This window comes from Phascolarctos cinereus, unplaced genomic scaffold (genome assembly GCF_003287225.1).
Source record: "Phascolarctos cinereus isolate Bilbo 61053 unplaced genomic scaffold, phaCin_HiC Scaffold_2;HRSCAF=192, whole genome shotgun sequence".
Classification (NCBI taxonomy): Eukaryota; Metazoa; Chordata; class Mammalia; order Diprotodontia; family Phascolarctidae; genus Phascolarctos; species Phascolarctos cinereus.
In genome coordinates, this window is record NW_027555625.1 from 222928718 (window position 1) to 222949832 (window position 21115).

The window sequence follows — 21115 nt, forward strand, 5'->3', positions numbered from 1 at the left end:
ACTCAGCTGTCAAACTGATCTCCCTTAAGCATAAGTCTGACCATGTCACCCCCATATTCAGTAAACCCCAGTGGCTTCTGGTACCTTTAGAACCAAATTTAAGATCGTGTTTGACTTTTTAAGCCCTTCATAACCTTGCCCTTTCCTACATTTCCAGTCTTCTCACACCTAGTGCCCCTTCACATACTCTAATTCAGTAACTCTGGTTGCCTTGCTTTATCTTGTACATTTCATCTCCCAGCTCCAAGCATTGTCACTGGCTGTTCCCCACGCCTGGAATTCCTTCCCTCTTATCTCTGCCTTCTGGCTTCCCTGGCTTCCTTCAAGTCTCAGCTAAAGTCCTTCCTTCTACAAGAAGCCTTTCCTAGGCTTCCTTATTTTTAGTTCTTCCCTCTGAGGTTATCCCCAGTTTATCCTGTATATGTGTATATGTATACACACATAATAGATATATATGTGTGTGTGTATGTATGTATACATATGTAATATGTATATTATTGTTTGTACACAGTTATATGCATGGTGTCACCCCCATTAGACTATGAACTGCAAGAGTAGGGACTACTTTTTGCCTTTCTTTGTGTTCCCAGCACTTAGCACAGAGTCTAGCATATAGAGGGAACTTAATAAATGCTTATTGACTGATTGGCTTTCCCTGCTAACGGTCAACATTGCCTCCTTTAGGTGGATGCAGTCCTTTGACAGGGCTAATTTGTGTTGTTACATTCACAATAATTCTGAAACTCCCCACCACTCTTCTTTCAGGTGATGAGGAGCCAAGCTGGTCTTTAAGAGACTGCTATGCACTTAAGCTTTCAGGCAGGGCCTCTTCTAGGGAAGGAAAGGCTTCCAGCCACATTCTTTACCAGTTTGACTGTTTCTAATTTATTCCAATGTGTGAAATGCATGGGGCTGCCAGAAAGGGTTGTGGCTAACTTGGCTCTTTCACTGCCATCTGAGTGTCCCCTCACCCCCTCCACTCCCATTTCTATACATAATCTACATACATGCTTTCCCTCCTGAGCCTTTTGGCTCCCCCTTATATGTCCTGTAGCCTTAAATCTTTTCATGTCAAACAATTATAGGCAAACCTTGCAGGGTGACAGATAATATAGCATCTAATCATCCTGTCACCCCTCTCTACTCCAATGTTTGATTAGACAGTTATATTTTCCTAACAGAGTTGCTGCTAGCCCCAGCTCAAAATACTACGTGGGATTTTTGTTTTGTTTTGTTTTTCATTTCCTTGAAAGAAAAAAAAAACTAATAAAATCCATTCCATTTGTGAATCTCACCTCTCTATGTTTGTTGTGTCCTCATCCAAATTTCAGACTACCTTTCTACCAGCCATTTTCCTCCTCTCCAAACAGTGACTCTGAAAATCAGCAGCAAAGAGGCCAGAGTTTGTTTAATTTAAACACACTGCAGCAGAATGAAGGTAATTGTCCACACAAACCATCTGCTACCTGGCGGGTATCCATGAGTCAGGGAGACAGAAATGTAGGCTGAAGTGTCTCTTTCATTCTGTTACCATGATAACAGCCTCGCTCAGAGTTTTAGTGGGTTGTTGTTGGGTTTTTTTTCTTTTTTATTAATGCTCCATAGAGAGTATTAGCTCTCAAAGTTAGGCTTTTTCCATGGGCTTCTGGGGGACTGATCCCAAGCCTCACTAATCTGTTCTGAGGAGACATAAAATATGCACACACTCAATAATGAGATAGAGTGGAAGTTAACCACAGACAAGAACTGAGATGCTGCATTGTTTTCCTAACAAAGACAGGATCCTATTCTCAGGACAGCTAGTCTCCTGCCTAGCCAGGTCACCCTCCAGTGGGTTGTGGATTTCTTCTAAATACCATAATTGACTAAGTCTACACACATTAAGTATATGTGGTATATCCCCAGTACCTTGCACATATTAGGCACTTTGGCCCCACTTCACTGTGACAAAATTATTTCACATTACTTGCCCTCATACATTTTATATTCTAGCCAAATCAGCCCACTTGCTGTCTGTTGTATGAATCATTACCTCTCCCACCTCAGAGCACATGATGAACAACATGCCTGAAAGGCATTCTCTCTTCCCATCTACATATTAGACACTCTCTTTCCTTCCAGGTAAAACTTGGGTACCACTTCCTACACAAAGTTTTTTTCTGTTTACACACACACACACACACACACACACATGTTACCTCTCTTGCTGTCCTAAAATTGTTTTGTATTAAGTTTGTGTATTCTTTACACTGAGTTGTCTTTGCACATGTAATAGTAGAAAAAGCTTCTTTGGACAGGGGCTTTCTCATGCTTGTCTTCAAATCTTCATTGCTTGATATACTGCTTTGCATATGCTCAAATGGATATGTAATCTCAATGACATGGACATTGCAGATAGCAGCCTACTCACACCTGTCCAACCTATGCCACCCTTGTTCATATCCTCCCATAAGCTTCTCATGAGATGTCCATTTAATGTCCTGGGCCCTTCCTTATATAGTCATGACATGAGAATGCCAGTGGCACATACTGATTGCCCTCTACTCTTTCCATATAACATTCAAGTAATCTTACCCAATTTTTATGTGTGTGTGTAGACACCTTGTTAGCAGAGAGATTTTAAAGCCTGCATTTTGTTCAACCAGATAATTTAAGAGTCAACAGACAATGGACATCCCGGGATGTTATATTCTCTACATCTTTATTCAGTTGTATAATAGTAAAAAATGTGATCTCTTGTGAAATATCATTTGCAAAAGATGATCTATTTCTTATTAATACTCTTGTGAAAAAAGTCTTTGATGGAGTGAAAGCAGTGACTTGCTTGAGCTCTCCTCTAAACCCCTGCAAATACTCATAAAAAATGGCTCTAAACAAATTCTGAAGCAGCAGAACCCACAAAAAGACAGAGTGAAACAAATTTCCAGCCCAAGACAACCTGGATGATTGATCAGAAAGGTGTATCACGCCGGGTTGGGAGCGCAGCGCAGTGTGGGTGCACAGGCCACGATGAACCTGGAGCAGGCCCCAGAGGACTGAATCGTGGGCAGCTGTGGAGGTTTCCAGACTCCTCAATCCACCAACGCCAAAGACAGCTTAGAAGGTCAGTGGGAAAAGTCTGTTTCTGTCGGTGCTGAGAAAGGAAGGTGGGGTTTTGGCTCCATTCCCCAAGAACTTGGCACTGGGGGGACAGCTGCTTCCCGAGCTTCTGGCCCACAGACTGGGGAGGGAATCCAGTGGCTGATCAGAGAGGGATTGCAGGGATCTCTTTGCCAGTGCTGAGACAGGAGCCTCTTTCTTTGCCCGTGTGTGGATCTGGGTCACAGTTCTGGGAGGCAGTGCTGGGGTGAGGAGGACCACTGGCTTGGTGGAGCTTGTAGTGATTGTGGAGAGGAGCCCCTCCTCACAGTTACAGGACAGAAAGGAGTACTTGTAGTCGCAGGCCAGGAAAGGAGTAAACACCTCACCCCTTATCATACCACCTTGGAAGAACTGAAAATTTACAGGTCCCTACAAGTATCTCTGAAAACAGCTGTACAAACCCCTGAAGCTTGGGACAGTACATTCTCCACATTGGAAGCAGATTCGTACCTTAACAAAGAGTTTAAAACTCAAATAATTGTCTGGGATCATGAGCAAGCAGCGCAAAAAGAGTCAGATTATATTATCTTAGTTTGGTGAAAAAGGAGATCAAAATATACAACCAGAAGAAGACAACAAAGTCAAAGCTCCTACATCCAAAGCCTCCAAGAAAAATATGAATCAGTCCCAGGCCTTGGAAGAGCTCAAAAGGGATTTTGAGAAGCAAGTAAGGGAAGTAGAGGAAAAACTGGGAAGAGAAATGAGAGTGATGCAAGAAAATCATGAAAAACAAGTCAACAGCTTGCTAAAGGAGACCCAAAAAATATTGAAGAAAATAACGCCTTAAAAATAGCCTAACCCAAATGGCAAAAGAGGTCCAAAAAGCCAATGAGGAGAAAAATGCCCTAAAAAGAAAAATTGGCCAAATGGAAAAGGAAGTCCAAAAGCTTACTGAAGAAAATACTTCCTTAAAAATTAGAATAGAGCAATTGGAAGCTAGTGACTTTATGAGAAATCAAGACACTAGAACAAATCCAAAAGAATGAAAAATTAGAAAACAATGTGAAATATCTCATTGGAAAAACAACTGACCTGGAAAATAGATCCAGGAGAGAGAATTTAAAAATTATTGGACTATCTGAAAGCCATGATCAAAAAAAGAGCCTAGACATCATCTTTCAAGAAATTATCAAGGAAAACTGCCCTGATATATTAGAACCAGAGGGCAAAATAGAAATTGAAAGAATCCACAGATCTCCTCCTGAAAGAGATCCCCAAAGGAAAACTCCTAGGAATATTATAGCCAAATTCCAGAGTTCCCAGGTCAAGGAGAAAATATTACAAGCTGCCAGAAGGAAACAGTTCAAGTACTGTGGAAACACAATCAGGATAACACAAGATTTAGCAGCTTCTACATTAAAGGACCCAGGGCATGGAATATAATATTCTGGAGGGCAAAGGAGATAGGATTACAACCAAGAATCACCTACCCAGCAAAACTGAGTATAATCCTTCAGGGGAAAAAATGGTCATTCAGTGAAATAGAGGACTTTCAAGCATTCTTGATGAAAAGACCAGAGCTGAATAGAAAATTTGACTTTCAAATACAGGACTCAGTGGAACATGAAGAGGTAAACAGGAAAGAGAAATCATAAGAGACTTATTAAGATTGAACTGTTTACATTCCTGCATGGAAAGATGATATTTATAACTCATGAGACCTTTGTCAGTATTAGGGTAGTTGGAGGAAAAAATTATATGTATGTATATATGATAGATAGATAGATAGAGGGCACAGGGTGAGTGAAGATTAAGGGGTCATATCTGGAGAATAAAATTAAGGGATGAGAGAGGATTATACTCAGAGAAGAAAGGGAGAGGTAGAATGGGGTAAATTATCTCACAAAAAAAACAGAAAAGAAAAGTCTCTTACAGTAGAAGGGGAAACGGGGGAAAGTGAGAGGGAATGAATGAATCTTATTCTCATAGGATTTGGCTTAAGGAGGGAATAACATACACATTCAATTGGGTATGGAAATCTGTCTTACCCTACAGGAAAATAGGGGGAGAAGGGGACAAGAGAACAGGGGGATGATAGAGGGGAGGGCATATTAGGAAAGGGGGTAATCAGAAGTAAATACTTCTGAGAAGGGACAGGGTCAAAAGAAAGAATAGAATAAATGGGAGGGCAGGATAGGATTAAGGGAAATAGAGTTAGTTTTTCACAACATGTCTACTATGGACGTGTTTTGCATAACTGCACATGTACAACCTATATTGAGTTACTTGCCTTTTCAATGAGGGTGGGTGGGGAGGAAGACAGAAAATTTGAAACCTAAAGTTTTAAAAACATGTTTAAAAAAAATGTTTTCACATGCTACTGGGAAATAAGAAATATAGGAAATAGGGTACAGAAGTCTGTCCTACCCTATAGGAAAAAAGAAGGGGAAGGGGATAAGAGAAGGGAGAGAGATAGAAGAGAGGACAGACTAGGGGAAGGGATATTCAGAATGCATGACATCTTGGGGTGGGGGGAGGGGGGAGATGGGGTGAAAATTTGGAACTCAAAAACTTGTGGAAGTGAATGTTGAAAACCAAAAATAAACAAATTTATATTTAAAAAAAGAAAGTCTTTGATGTATTTGTAGACTATTTTCACCAGCATTTTATATTGGTGGAAATGTAGATATGTAGGTCAGTCACTGTGGGAAACTTGTGGCCTCAAGGCCCTCAAGTGTAGCCCTTTGACTGAATTCAAACTTCACAGAACAAATCCCCTTAATTAAAGGATTTGTTCTGTAAAACTTGGACTCAGATGAAAGACCACACCCAAGGACCTAGAAGGTTACATGTGACCTTCAGGCCAAGGTTCCCCACCCCTAGGTCAGTGTTTTGTATGTAATAAAGCAGTGAATAAGTATGCATTTAATTATTTATTTCAATTGAAGTCACATTGCCATATGAATCAAACTCTCCTGCATTCCCAGTTCACATTCTGGATTTGCATTCTGGATATTGGGGAACAATTACAGTTTTTGCATTTTAAGCACAGATCTGACCGTGTCATTCCCGTGCTAAGTTACCTCTCGTGGCTCCTTTGACTAAGATATATCCTTCCAAAGCCAGGTTTTTAGTGTGTGTGTCTTTCTACAGCTCCTCCAACATTGACAAATCTCATCTTCTGTCATATTTGCCCATTTGGTATGACCTATTTTTTTTCTTTATTAATTTTTCCTCTACATAATCAATGTAGCAAACTACAAGTTCATCTAAGAGTACCTTCATCACTTTTCCTCTCTGGGCCTCAGTTTATTCATCTTTAAATTCTGGGGCTCAGATCAGATGGTCTCTAAGCACCCTTCTTGTTGTAAGTTAATTTCAGTGGAGGTAGTATATTATATATAGTTGCTACTGTTCTTGGATTTGATTCTGGCTGATGAGAAATTCCGGCAAAAGAGAAATGACAAAAACCTTAACACACTATCTTAGAGCTCATGATAGATGAAAAGGGGAAAGCTGGCCACTACAGGTTTTGGCAAATCCAATTTCAAAGAATTAAAAGAAAAGATAAGATCTCATGGTCTAAAATGACAAAAGAGAAGTTGACCCACAATGGATGGGATACTTTCATGAACAAAATTCTGATATTACAAACAAATGTTTTTTGTTTTGTTTTGCTTTTAGGCAATTGGGATTAAGTAACTTGCCCAAGGTCACATAGCTAGTACGTGTCAAGTGTTTGGTCTGAGACTGGATTTGAACTCAGGTCCTCCTGATTTCAGGGCCAGTGCTTTATCCACTGCACCACCTAGCTGCCCCACAAATATTTCTTACAAGTTAGAAAAGGAATTGTCCATAAAAGAGTTATTGTAGAAATGTAGGGAATCCATCAGTTAATTCACATTTTAAAAAGACGTATACAATCAGTATTTGATAAACCCCAGAATTAAATTACCCAGGAAAGAACTTTCTGTTTGACAAGAATGGCTGGGAAAAGTAGAAAACAATCTGGTGAATTTCTAGTTTAGATGAACATCTTTCACCATGTTCCACAATAAATTTTAAATGGATACATGACATGAATATTAAATATCAGATAACAAAAAATTAGAAGAAAAGTAGACCATAATACCTTTCACAGCTATGGGTAAGGCTGAATTCTTAACTAAACAAGGGATAGAGGCAATTACAAAAGACAAAATAGAACATTTTGATTACATGGAATTGAAAAGTTCTTGCATAAGCAAAATTAATGTAACTAGAATGAAGGGAAGTAAAAAGTCAACTGGGAAATCAAATATTTCTGGTAAGAGTCTGAAATCCAAGCTATTTCAACAACTAACAGAAATATATAAAACCAAAAGCCATTCCCCAATAGATAAGTGGTCAAAGGATATGAATAGTGGTTCTCAAAAGAATTGTAAACTATTAACCATGTGAAAGAATGCTCCAAATCACAATAACAAGAGAAATGGAAATCAAAATAATGCTGAGGTGTTTTCTCATACCTAGCAAAAATGACAAAAGATGGGAATACTCCACAGTGAAGGTCTTGTGGAAAGGTAGACACACCAATGCACTGTTGCTGAAGCTATGACTTGGTCTAACCATTCCAGAAAACAATTTTGAATTATGTTAAAAAATGACTAAAATGTCCATACCCTTTGACCCAAAGGTTTCACTGTTAGTCATATAGCCCAAGGAGACCATTGATAAAAATAAAGGCCCCTATGTATCAAAATATTTATAGCAGTACTTTATGTGATATCAAAGAACTTGAAACAAAGTAGAGGCCTATTGATTGAGAAATGGCCAACAAACTGTGGCACATGAATGTAATGGAATATCATTGCATTGTAAGAAAAAATGAACATAATGAATAAAGGGAGGCATGGAAAGACTTGTGTGATCTGATGAAGAAGGAAGTAAACATAACTTGAAAAATAAAATACATGATGACTACAACAATGTAAATGGATCAAAACTGAAATCTGCAAACTTTTATTGGCCAAGTCTGGACCCCAAAAACCAGATAAGACCTGCACACAACTATTTTCAGAGTTGGAGAACCATGAGTGGAGAATACCATATATGATATCAGACAACTTTGATTTATTAGTTTTGTGAAACTTTTTTCTTCTTTCACTTTTTAAAAATTCTTTATTATACTTTATTCTTTATTATATCTCTTAGTGGGGAGGTTTGGAAGACATATACAGAGGAAAATCTAAGTGATGTGAAAGCAAAATACATCAATAAAAACATATTGTAAAAGACTGACAGAGAATCAAGCACTTATTAAGATGAAAGCAAAGAAAAGTGACTGAGTAGCATGATCTTCTAAGAATACTCCAGGAACTCTAAAGCCTAGAATGAGCTGAAGCTTGAGATGAATGCCAAATACCAATTAGGTTATGTGGAGGAAAGAGGAAGATCAGAAAAGGAATAGTTGAATCAAACATTGTTGATGTATGGCACAGAGATAGCAAAATTAATGAATTCTTACTTTGTTCCTATGTTTTCTCTAGCAAGGAAAACAATTTTCAGAATGGAAAGGATAGAACAGTATATTGAGACCCATGAAAAGTGAAGATTCAATATGAAGAGAGAACCTACTTCCTTTCAACAAAATTGAGTTACCAGACTCTGACGGATGGTATTCCAGGATACTGGAAGAACTTGAACAGATAAATGTTGAGTCTGCTGAAGGTGATATTTGAAAAATAATGGAAAATAGGAAAGATGCTGCAAGACCAGAGTTGAGCAGATGTCTCAGTTTTCAAAACATAAAGAACGTGAATTTTCCAGAGTAGTCTAGTGATTTTAACTTGAATTCCTAGCAAGATTCTAGAATGTAAAAATTAAAGGAGTGATTGATTTCCCATCATTTAGAAAAGGGAAGCTGTTATTGTTATGAGTCAATTATAATCAAAATATTGCTATGAGTTTATTGAGAAAGACTTGTTTACCATGCTAGGCAAGTTCACTTCCTTTTATGACAAAGTTATTACACTAATAGGTAGATCAGATCAGAGAAATGTCATTTTTAGAATACACCTATATTTCAGCAAAGGGCTTGTTGAAAATTATTCACTTGATACATACCTGTAGCTGAAGCTATTATCCTATCTATATTAGGCCCTCCCAGACATGTAAAACAATGAGGAGATCCTGATTCTAGTTTCAGCCCTGACACTATTCTTCTGCATCTCCAAGCCTCAGTTTCTTCATCTGTTAAGTGTTTGTATTGAATTGAGTTATTTCTGCAATCCATTTCAACTTCCCATCCTATCTATGTCCAAAAGACAGTGGCAATTTCAAATGCAGGGAAAGTGCATTATAATTTATGTGTTAGGAAGTACATTATAGGTCAACCATGGTATATTAGACCTTTAGTATATAGTTATGTTTCAAGGAATATGATTGGACCTATAGTATGTCCAAATCTATATAATAACAAGCTCTATTATAAAAACATTACACTATACTTGTATTGAGGAAGGTTTGAAAGGTACTGTGCGATGGCATAAAGCTCTGTCTTGTCCCACCTCTCCCCCACCCCAAACCCCTCTCTTAGCCAGCTGGAGCCTAGAGGCACAAAACCATTTTAAACATTCATCAGTCATTTTATTCTGTAGTTTCTCCTGATCTTTTGTTCATTGCCAGGGAGCAGTGCCAAAGAGGAGTTTCTAGGGAACTATCCTATCAGTTCACTCTTCTTATAGCAAACCCTTTGAAGGTTTGTGCCTGATCCTTAGGTCCCTGCAGCCCTGAGGTTGTGATGAGGTACAAACAGATGCTGGAGAGAACAGTTGATTCTCCACAAGCAAGGTAACCAGCACATTTGTCATATGTATTTGTTAATCAATAATACTTTTGTGATGTGTTTCCTGTATTGCCCGCTGCTGTTGTGAGCTATAGATGGATGGAGAGTACCCAGGACCATGACTTTTCATATCTCTGGGCTAAGTATATATGTATATATGTATATATGTGTGTGTGTGTATATATATATATATATGTATATATGTATATATGTATATATGTATATATATATACACTCACACATACACATTATCTCTCTCTCTCTCACTCTCTCTATATATATATATATATAATATACATATATATGTTTATGTGTGTATGTGTGTATCAAAGCCTGAGATGTGTTTTAAAAGAAAAGGTACATCTCTGATCTGACCAAACAGAATTCAAATCTACTCATTCCAAAGTATTTAGATAAAGGGCAGTGTGGGAAAGTGAGGTAACTAAGGGTTCAAGCAGACATATGTGATATTCCCTCAAGTATTGCACTTTGTATAACAAATTTGTAAAGCAAATGTACTGTGTTTGTATGAGGAAATGACATTATAAAAACTGTATCCTTTGGAATCATAGTTACAGAATTTTAGAGTTGGAAGGGACCTTGAAGATGACATAGTTATCTAACTCCACTTAATATATAATCTAGCCCAGTGTCTTGCACATGGTGGACATTTGAGTAACTGATTAATTGGTTAAGAATACCTGGTTATGTCAGTGGGTCTTTTTGGGAATGTCTCAACAGATCTTTTTTTTGCTATAGGCTAACTGAATCTCCCCTCCAGAATTCTGCTGAGGGAGCTTTTGTTTGTTTTTTTGGTGAGGCAATCAGGGTTAAGTGACTTGCCTAGGGTCACATAGCCAATGAGTATCATGTGTCTGAGGCCAGATTTGAACTCAGGTCCTGAGGAAGGTTTAAGTCATGATCTCACTTGTGGGAAGTATGGGTCAGAACTAGTACATAGAGAGTTCTATGATCCTCTGGCTCATGGCTTCTGTCTAGAAGTACTTCAGTTGGTGACTCTCTCTATTTATTAAAGCTTTCCAAGATGAAATGACTCCAACAACAGCTCAAAAATTGTTTTTGTTAGGTGTTAAAGGAAATAAGAATATAATTTTGGTACCTGGTCCCTGCCTTCAAGAGGCTTATAAAGTCTGGAAGCTATGTGTGTATGTAACTATAATACAAAATGGAAGATGGTAAATGGGCAAGATGTACATGTGAAACTTTATGAGAGTTCAGTGGAAGAGAGAGCACTTCTAGCTAGGGTCATCAGAGAGTTTCATGGTTAAGGTGGTATTTGAACTAGGCCTTGTAGGACTGATATAATTTCAGCAAATAGAAAAGGGAGAACATTCGCCAAGCAGAAGACAGGAGGGGGTGAGCAATGGCATAAATATAAGAAAGTCTGAGATGCTCAGGGAACAAGTGAGTAGTATGGTTTAACTTGAGTATGAGCTATGTGAAGGGAAGTAATGAGATAAAGTAGCTATAAATGCCAGATTAAGGAGTTTAGATTTTGGTAATAAATGGCAGGCCATTGTTCATTGTTCAATAGATTTTTCAATAGTAGAGTTACATAACAGATCACACCTATGAATTAGGAAACTTAATCTGACCTCAGTTGTATAGGGCATGAATTAGAAAGGCAAGAGACAGAAGTAAGGAGACCAGTTAGGAGGCTATTGCCAGAGTCATAAATTAATCAAACCTTGAAGATGATTAAAGAAAAGCAGCTTGGCACAATAAAAATAACACTGGATTCAGAGCCGGAGGAGACCTGTATTTGAATGCTATCTCTGACACTTAATAGCTATATAATCATGGTCAGGTCATTTCGTACTCTCTGAGCCTTAATTTCTTCATCTATAAAATGGGAATGCTAATAGACCAAATAAGATAATGTATATAAAGCATTGTGCAAACCTTAAAACACAATATAAATGTTAGCTTTTAGTAGTATTTGCAGCAGCAGCAGCAGCAGTAGTAGTAGGAAACCACTGGAGTTTATCGAATAGAAGAATGATTTGAAATAGGGAGAGACAAGGCAGGGAAGTTAATAAGGAGGCTATGGCTGTAGTCCAGGGAAGGATGAGGCTGGTTTCCTGAAAGACATTGTGGAGGTAGGAATAACAAGATCTGAAAACTGACTGAATATTTGGGGCGAGTGAAAATGAGAAGTGAAAGGTGACAATGAGGTTTTGAACCTGGTAATTGGAAAGATGGTGCTATACTTGACAGAAAAAGTGGACACTAAGAAGAGGGGACTGGATTTTGAGGGAGAGATAAAGAATTCTGCCTTTGATATCAATTGATTAAATCAATAAGTACTATTAAGTGCTTACTGTATGCCAGGCCCCATGGTAGGGGTTCAAAGAAAGGCAAAAATAGCCCCTTCCTTGAAGGAGTTTACATTCTAATGGAGGAGACAACATGTAAATAAATAGGTACATACAAGATTACAGAGTAAAAAGAAGGTAACATTAAAAGGAAATTCTTGTTCACATGGCAGAAGGAACCAGGAAGACCTCCTGAAAAAGGTGGCATTGAGTTGAATTTTGAAAGAAACCAAAAGATGTCAAAAGAAAGAGGTGAGAAGGGAAAATACTTCAAGCATGAAGACGCCAATGCAAAAGCAAAGAGATGTGAGATGGAGAATGGACATGAGGAGCAGGATGTAGGCCAATGTCACTGGACCTTCAAATGCATGGAGAAGAGTAAAGTATGAGAAGACAGGCAATATAGGAAGGGATCAAGGTTAAGAGCCTTCAATGACAAATAGAAGATTTTGTATTTGATCTTAGTGGTAATAGTAAGTGACTGGAATTTACTAAGTTGGGGGGGAAGGGAGTGGCATGACATGGTCAGACTTATGCTTTAGGAAAACTTGAGGAAAATGACTTTGGCAGCTATGTAGATGAAGAGAGAAAGGAGGCAGACTGTTGCAGTAATCCAAGTGAGAGGTAATGGACTGAACTATGGTGGAGCTGTGTGAGTAGAGGGAAGGGTATGTATACAAGAGAGGCTGTGCAGGTAGATACAGTAAGATTTGGCTACCGTTTGGATAGAAGGGGTGAATAAAAGTGAAGCCTCAAGGAGGATTCCAAAGTGGCCAACCTGGGTGACTGGGTGAGGACAGTAGTACCCTTAGTAGTAATAGGGGAGTTCAGAAGAGGGCAAGAGAATGCAGTACAAATAATGAGTCCTGTTTTGGACATGTGAAGTTTTACAATATTGTTGAGACAAATACCTTTGTTTATTTTTTAATTCAATTTTATTTCATTTTCACCTCCAAATTCATTCCCTCCCAATTCTCTCTCCTATCCCACTGAGACAGCAAGAAAAACAAAATCCATTACTAATGTATTTAGTCAAGCAAAACAAATCCCCACATTAGCCTTGTCAGAAAAAAATAGATACCTCAATCTGCTATCAGAGTCCATTACTCCTGTATCTGGAGTTGTGAGTAACATGTTTTCTCATGAGCCCTCTGGAATAGTGGTTTGTCATTTGGTTGTTTAAGACAAGCAGCTTTGCAAGACTTAGGAACACCAAGTGACCAACTACAATTCCAGAGGACAAATAAGGGACATCTTTTTAGGACATGATCAGTGAACAAATTTGTTCGGCAATATTTGTTTAAAAAAAGATTTTGGATTTGTTTTTGTTTTTAATGGAGGGAGGAAGTAGGAGAGAGAAAAATTTTTATTCATTAAAAAATGTTGAAATGATAAATCCAGGAAAATGTACCTTTTTTTAACGCTGATTTTTTTTTATTGTAAGGTATTTGTAATAATGTGAGAGCAAGTCTCACAAATGTCCAATAAAAATCATGTCTTTAAAAAAAAGAAAAGATGTTGAATTAAAATTTAGCTTTTTTCTATTTTCTATTAAAAATTAATAAATAAAAATTTTTAATTTTTAAAAAAATAGATTGAATTTAAGTTTATTATGGGGCATCCACTTCTATCCTCCCTCTCAGGAGGGACACTAGAGCTGAATGTATATAAATCTACAAGTCATCTGCATAGACATTATAATTAATTCCAGGAATTAGAGATGTGTGTACACTTCATGAAATGGTGGCCCAGGACACCTCAGAAATCAGGAGAGGGCCACAAGGCAGAGGTTTCCAGGGTGAGAAGGCTGGAGAATGAGAATTCGTCTGTTAATAGAATGGTCTCTCACTGGATTGGTTGTAACCTGCACTCCAGAGATCATCTCTCCGACCTCCATGTCTCAAGTTATGAGCTAGTGTTTCCAAAGTCTTGGTATATTTTCATTTATTGGAGTATCTCTTCGTGCCTATTACTCTAGCACTCATGAGAATGATATATGTTATGATAGCTTTGATGAGTATAGGACGTATAATAGCCCTTTTTTAAATGATATTTTGTTTTTCCCCACTTAAATGTAAAAACAATTTTTAATGTTTTTGTTTTGTTTTGAATTTCAGATTCTATCCATGTCTCCCTCCTCTCCCCCCTCCCTTTAGTGGTAAGCAATCTGATATAGGTTATACATGTGCGATCATGTAAAACATTTCCATATATAATAGCCATTTTAAAATATTAGCACCTACAAAGTCACTTGATTCTGAAAGGAATAGAGCCAGGTATGTGTGAAGTCTGCCTTGATAAAAAGGAAGAATTCTACCAGTATTTCTCAGCTTTGACTCTTCCACTACCAGCTAGGTTCATATCCTGAGCCATTGATAATGACCCCTTTAAGTCTTTATTTTCCTATTAAAAGTTTGTGTTCTGTAGCAAGCTTACTGGGTATGATCTGGTCCTTCTCAAACTAAAGGTGGAGTGATTTGGTTCCATGTGCTATAAACTCAGAGAATCAGCTGTGTGCAGATGTAGACCCCCATCGCTCTAGTCTCATGTCTACAACTATTTTCATGAAATATTTACACTTCAGTTATTGAGACCTACATATATGTATATATATATATATGTATGTATGTATGTATGTATGTATGTATATATATTTTTTTTTTTTTGCTTTTTTCTCCCCTACCATCCCTTGGGCCTCTAGAGATCCCTAGAAGGGTTTTCAGAGAGAATAACTCCTATGCAAAATGAAATCAATAAATACTCATTAAATGTTTGCTGTGTGCATGGTGCTGTACTTCCTCTGAGAGAGGGAAAGGAAATATAGAAGTTTAAAAAAAAAAGAGTGGCTACAGTTGGGGAGCCAGCATAAACATTGGAAAAGTAAAATGATATTTATTAATACCCTACTATGTACAATAATGTACAACCCTATATGAGAGCTCCCAATTAGTAAACATTTGTTAAGCACCTACTATGTGCCAGGTATTGCACTAAGTGCTGGGGATACAAAGAAAGGCCAAAGACAGTCTCAGCCCTCAGAGGAGCTTGTGGTCTAATGAGGGATGGGGGGATGGGGAACAACGTAGAAATAACTATGTACAAACAAGCTATGTGCAGGATAAATTAGAGGTAATCACAGAGAGGGAAGTCACCAGAATTAAGGGGGTTAGGGAAAGGCTTCCCGTGGAAGGTGGAGTTTTAGCTAGGACTTGCAGGAAGCCAGGGAAGACAGGAGGCAGAGGAGAGGACAGAATGCATTTTATGTATGGGAGACAGCCAGGAAAAATGCCCAGAGTCAGGAGATGGAATGTCTTATTCAAGGAACAACAAGCAAAACAGTGTTACTAAATCACAGAGTAGAGGAGAGAAATGGGGTAAAAGGTATAAGAAGACTGGAAAGTGAGTGAGTACCAGATTATGAAGAGCAGTTGCCAAGTTAATTGTATAAACAGTAAGTGCTATAAGAGAGAGCCCAAAAGTGTTCCTTCTTCTCTTAGAGTTCCTTATTTATATGTTTTTCAGCATTTATCATATATTGACTTGTATTATATGTATTTGAATAAATGTTTTTCTACACAGCTGGAATGTAAGCTCCTTGAGGGAAAATATTGTTTCATATGTATAAATACTATTCATATATTTCTGCTGTCTGTAGCATCTAACACAGAGAATGTTCCGTTCATTTGATAAATATTGTCATCTACATTTATTAATTCTGAAGATAACACAATTATGAGGGTGTTAAGGGAACAATATACAGGATATCTAAAGGAGTAAAAGATAGCAAAGGCATGGAAAAAAATTAGACCTTAATAATATCAGAAAAAAACTGCAAGATAACTTCAGTAACTATTGACTTATATGCTTACTCCCCCATCTTTATGCAGTCTTTTGGAGGATCATCTAAATGTATGAAGGACATACTCCAGCAAGATGTAAGGGTGGGATTCTATTCCATCCAATCCAGTTAACAAAGGCGTGTGTGTGTGTGTGTGTGTGTGTGTGTGTGTGTGCGCGTGCGCGCACACACACACACACACACACTCCTTGATTGAATCAATCAATCAAAAGCATAAATTTACTTGTGAATTAGTCCTTAATCAATTTGAGGGGTTTTGGCCATTGTATAAAAACAGGACCCCACACAGGAAACAGGAAATATCTCGCAATTGGTTTGAGTAGATCAGATCACACCTTAACTACATCTAAAAAACATCAAGCCAGTTTGGAGTCAGCCAGTCAGGCAGCGAATGAGTTTTTGTTGTCCAGCAGTAGAAGAATTCCAGTTTAAAGAATACTTGTTCAAGAGTTAGAGCCAAGCCCCAAGAGAGAATAACCCTTAGAGGGGGAGGAGGAGAGAGAATTTCTTAGTCTTCCCTCCCCACCCCACCCCTATTAATCATGTCAACAGAGAGACTGAGCCAGTAGCACATAGTGCATCCAGCTGGGAATAGAAAAATTGGACAAGTAGAATACAACACAGCCAGCCAGGAATAATAATTAATTGAGAAAAGGCAGCTTCTTATGAGCATGATCCCTTATGATGGAGAAAAGTGTTTATTATAGACTCTACAAAGGCACCCACCCTTGGAGCCCAGTAGAGAACTACACCTCAGGATACTTCATGAGGACTCCATGAAGGGAGAAGAGGACTTCCAGTAACTGGGAGTTGTGCATTACTGTCGTTTCACCACACATGCACTCACATTCTGTAGTTTGTGCCCGCTCCCAGTGTGCTTACTGTTGTTGACTGGCGGGAGGTGGAGAGGGAGCATTTAATTCAGTAAAACAAAATGCTGCTTTCTAGGCTCTGTTACAATACTGTTTCTCCCATCTGTCATATCAAAATCATTTCAGATTCCTTGGAAGATACAGCAATAGAAATACCCCCTTTTTAACATTCCTCTGATAATAAATACCAGGTGAGGCAAAAACAGAGAAATGTATACTCATCAAAAGTATTCACAACAGTGATGGAGGAGAGTCAGAATACAGATGTATTCTGTGATGACAGAATACAGAAGGATTTTGGAAATGTGAGATCTACCAACTGCTTCATTTGTGGAGGACATTGCACTGATTGCATTAAACATTGCAGAACTTTCTAGAAGAGATCTTTGCTATTGTTGTTCAGTTTCAGTTGTGTTTGGCTCTTCATGACCCCATTTGGGGTTTTCTTGGCAAAGATACTAGAATGTTTTGTCATTTCCTTCTCCAGCTTATTTTACAGATGAGGAAACTGAAGCAAACAGGGTTAAGTAAAAATTGCCCAGGGTCACATATCTGTTAAGTGTCTGAGGCTGTATTTGAACTCATGAAGATGAGTCTCCTTGATTCCAAGCCCAGTACTCTATCCGCTGCACCTAATCCCTCAAAGGAGTTTGACCATATATTCTACAAGTGGATTAAAAATGTCTACGGCCCATACTTCAACATGCATTTCGAGAACACCCTATGGAATTTGTCTATCTGGGGTAAACAGCGTAGATGGACAAATTGGGCCCAGAGTTGAACAAGAGTCAGGGACACTACTTCCCTTAGCTCCTATTGGCCTTTTCTCTGCCTCCATATCCTCTAGACCAGACCATCAGCACTGTCATCTGACTTAATGAAGTAACCTAGAACGCTTGGATACTGCCACATACCCAAAGCTAAATATTTAGGGCTTCTGGAATTTTCTATATACCCCATGTTTGAATTTTCTTTTTTGTATTTTCTCACTAATTTAGAGTGGGAGCGTGTTGAGAACAGGGACGGTCTTGCTTTTTCTATGCATATCCTCAGAGCTTATCACAAAATAATAAATGCTTTTTCATTTGTTCATTCATTTATTCTATAAAGGGATTGCCTATCTGGTAAAGTAATGGAGTTCCCAGCTACTTCAAGAGATTTTATAGCAGGAACTTCTACAATAAAAAGATTTGATTAAATGACCTCTAAGGGCCCTTTACCCTCAACTCTTAAAATTTTGTGATTCTGTTTGCTATAAAAAAAAATCATATGTTTAGCTTGGGGACTAGCCCAGAACCATTTGCAGGTTGAAGCTCTGATGATGATTAATGTGATGTCAGGTTAGGGTCATAGATGTAACCTATCCAAGACAAGATCCTTCTGTGTTTGTCTTTCTGAGATGCTCAAATCATAACCTTTCCTCATGACTTAGTTTTTCCCAGTTGTATTTCCTTAGAAGGTCCTGGCCGATATTCCAAGCTCTGCATTTCTTTCTATGAACAGCAACAGAACTCAGACCCTGGGCCCTAGGGAGTGGTCACAGGGGTAGAGTGGGAGTGGGGATTATTTGTTTTTGAACTTATTTCTATATGTCATCCCCATTGCACCAAACCTTCTCACAAACTTCCTGTGGGCCCTCCCAAATCACGAGTCGATTTCTACTTAGCAACTCCAGCTCTCACTTATGTCCTACTTTCCTGGTTTCATCAGAAACTCGTTGCATTTGTGTTCACCATGACAGACATGCTGAGCTCTGGCTTCTGTGAAGCTGAATCCCTCACACATAGATTCTCAGCAGCGTAGCCTGTTTTGTGATGACTTGTACCATCCTTCTTCCACCTTTGACCCACATATTCCTTTCATTGTCTACCTGAAGTCCACCTCTAGCCTCAAACTGCTACCTCTAAATCTCCATTCTGTGCTATTCCTACCCTTTCCCTCCAGTCCATGTTTTAATCCCTGCTTCCTCTCTTCCTTCTCTTTTTCTTTTACCTTTGTCTGCCCTTCTCCAGTAACCTCAGGGGTAGTCTGACTTGTTCTCAGACTCATCTACAATGTGAATCTCTGCCACAGTCCTTTACTGAGTTCACAGCAGTGACTCAAGATAGGGTCTTTTCCCTCTCCAAAGCAGCAAGACAACAGAGTCTCGGGGATAATCTGTTTCATGTCTTTGTTTCTCCTAGGCCCAGGCTACCGGATCCCCACACACTTCTCCAACTCATGGAAGTGGCCGCCCAATGCCCATGCCTGTCCGTTCAACATCTGCTGGCTCTACTCCTACTCACGGGCCACAGGACTCATTGAGTGGAGTTGGGGGAGACATCCAGGAAGCTTTTGCACAAGGTAAGTTTCAGTAGTGGAGCACAATGGAAAGAAGGGAGTTGGGGAACTACATGCATCTTGAGACTTCTCCAGTACTTTTTAAAGTCTGAACTTTAAATATTGAAACCTTCATATGAACTGTAAATAAATTGACCCAAAGAACTGGTCCAGAGTATTTTACTTTCAAATGGACTTAACCTGAAATTGAAAGTACTAAATATAAGCAGTACAATACAGTCTTGGTGCACACGTATAGGAGAGGCCTCATAGACTTGGACCAAGTGCCAATCCAGAGGCTTGGATCCTGACATCTCCTTTCTCTTTAGGAGAGACGTGCTTCTTGTCATTTGGGCTCTGCTTCCTTCCTATGGAAGGCATATGGTAGATGTCTGTCAAAAGGATGTCCTACCTTGGGAAGGCTTAAAACAGACCAAATACCTGGGTCTGTGGGTAATATTCTTAACATACATCATCTGTATTCCACATCCTGCATAGACCTGCTGAAGGTGGCACAATTATAAATTTGGCACAGACTAGTTCTCCTGGAGAACTGGATGTTAGTAGCAGAATAGTAGCAACAGCAAGTGCTGGGTTGACTGGGTGATGACCCTTTGAGAAGTTGGAAGGGGCACTGGTACAAATAAAGTCCAGCCAAAGATGCAAAAAAATACTGTGCCGTAAGCTGAGTCCTGAACTTCCTCTGATATAGTTAGCACCAGAGAACAGAGGTGGCAGGAGTCTGCTATTTGTCTGAAAGGGGCATATGAAATGAGGCTAGCATGTGTGGGTATCTGGTAAACTGCATCCAGCAAACTGGTATGCTGCATCCTGAGATGCAGTATCAGGCTTCAAAGCACCCACCTTCTGTGGCTGGAAGCAGATGGCATTGATGTTGCCAGCACCTCTCAGCACCTCTATGGCTATCTATGTCTTGGGACCTTGCAGAAGTGGCTCATCAACCTGGATATCTCCTCTCCATGCCCACTCTGGCATCGCCATCTGCTCTGACTCCCCTCAGGTACGAGGAGAAACCTCCGAAATGATCTGCTTGTGGCTGCTGATTCCATCACCAACACCATGTCATCTCTGGTGAAGGAACTCCATTCAGGTGAAGCCCAGAGCTCCAGCCCCATGTTGCCACATCATCCTCTTACACATACACATGTTTCTTACTTCATTACAAATCCTACATGAGTGAGCTCCTCGGTTAAGGATTTCCCATTAAGTGAGGGCAGACTTCATTTGTTTCCTCGTGTCCAGCACCCACATGTCTTTATAGAGGTACTTGTACATTTTGCACAAATTTAACATTATGATGATAATTCATAAAGACAAAAATGAACATACAATGAATATACAAAACAAATGTGGAAAGACACTCATATTTGCCTTTACCATTATAAGTTTGAGTTTGCAAGTCTAGGCTAACCAAAAGGTTGTTTATTTCCTCCCAGGTCTTTGACCTGCTGTCAGGGTAAGCTGGCCACAGGTGGACAGTGCTGCTTTGTCTAGGGCCTCATGGTCTGAACAATTTGGTTTCCTGTGTTAGCTAAAAAATATAGAATACTATACCTTTTCACTCAAACTTTTTCCAATAACAAATGATATCAAAACAGCTAAGTATAGGCATTACCTGGTATTGTCAAAACCTATAAATAGGGTACAGAAGTTAGAATAATAATTTTTGAAGTAAGCAATTTGCTGTTTAGGTACCTTACTTACCGATCCATAACCCTTTTTAACTGCTGCTTAATTTAACCTTGCTTTTCCTCTAGGCTTGAATAGAACTAATTCACTATGAATTTTACTTGGAGTTGGA

At 38.9% G+C, this 21115-nt stretch overlaps 1 protein-coding gene across 12 annotated transcripts in view; it reads left to right on the top strand.

Moving 5' to 3' along the window:
- Positions 1–21115, top strand: part of DTNB (dystrobrevin beta) — a 307191-nt gene that overhangs the window by 267943 nt on the left and 18133 nt on the right. For 7 of the 12 annotated variants that reach the window (XM_020983941.2, XM_020983931.2, XM_020983927.2 and 4 more), the window contains 2 exons: positions 19158–19317; positions 20315–20404. In XM_020983941.2, coding sequence (XP_020839600.1) covers positions 19158–19317; positions 20315–20404 — 250 coding nt within the window. Of the gene's footprint in view, positions 1–19157; positions 19318–20241; positions 20405–21115 lie in introns of all 12 variants that reach the window. The other 5 variants (XR_002323946.2, XR_002323947.2, XR_002323948.2 and 2 more) reach the window with 2 other exon arrangements.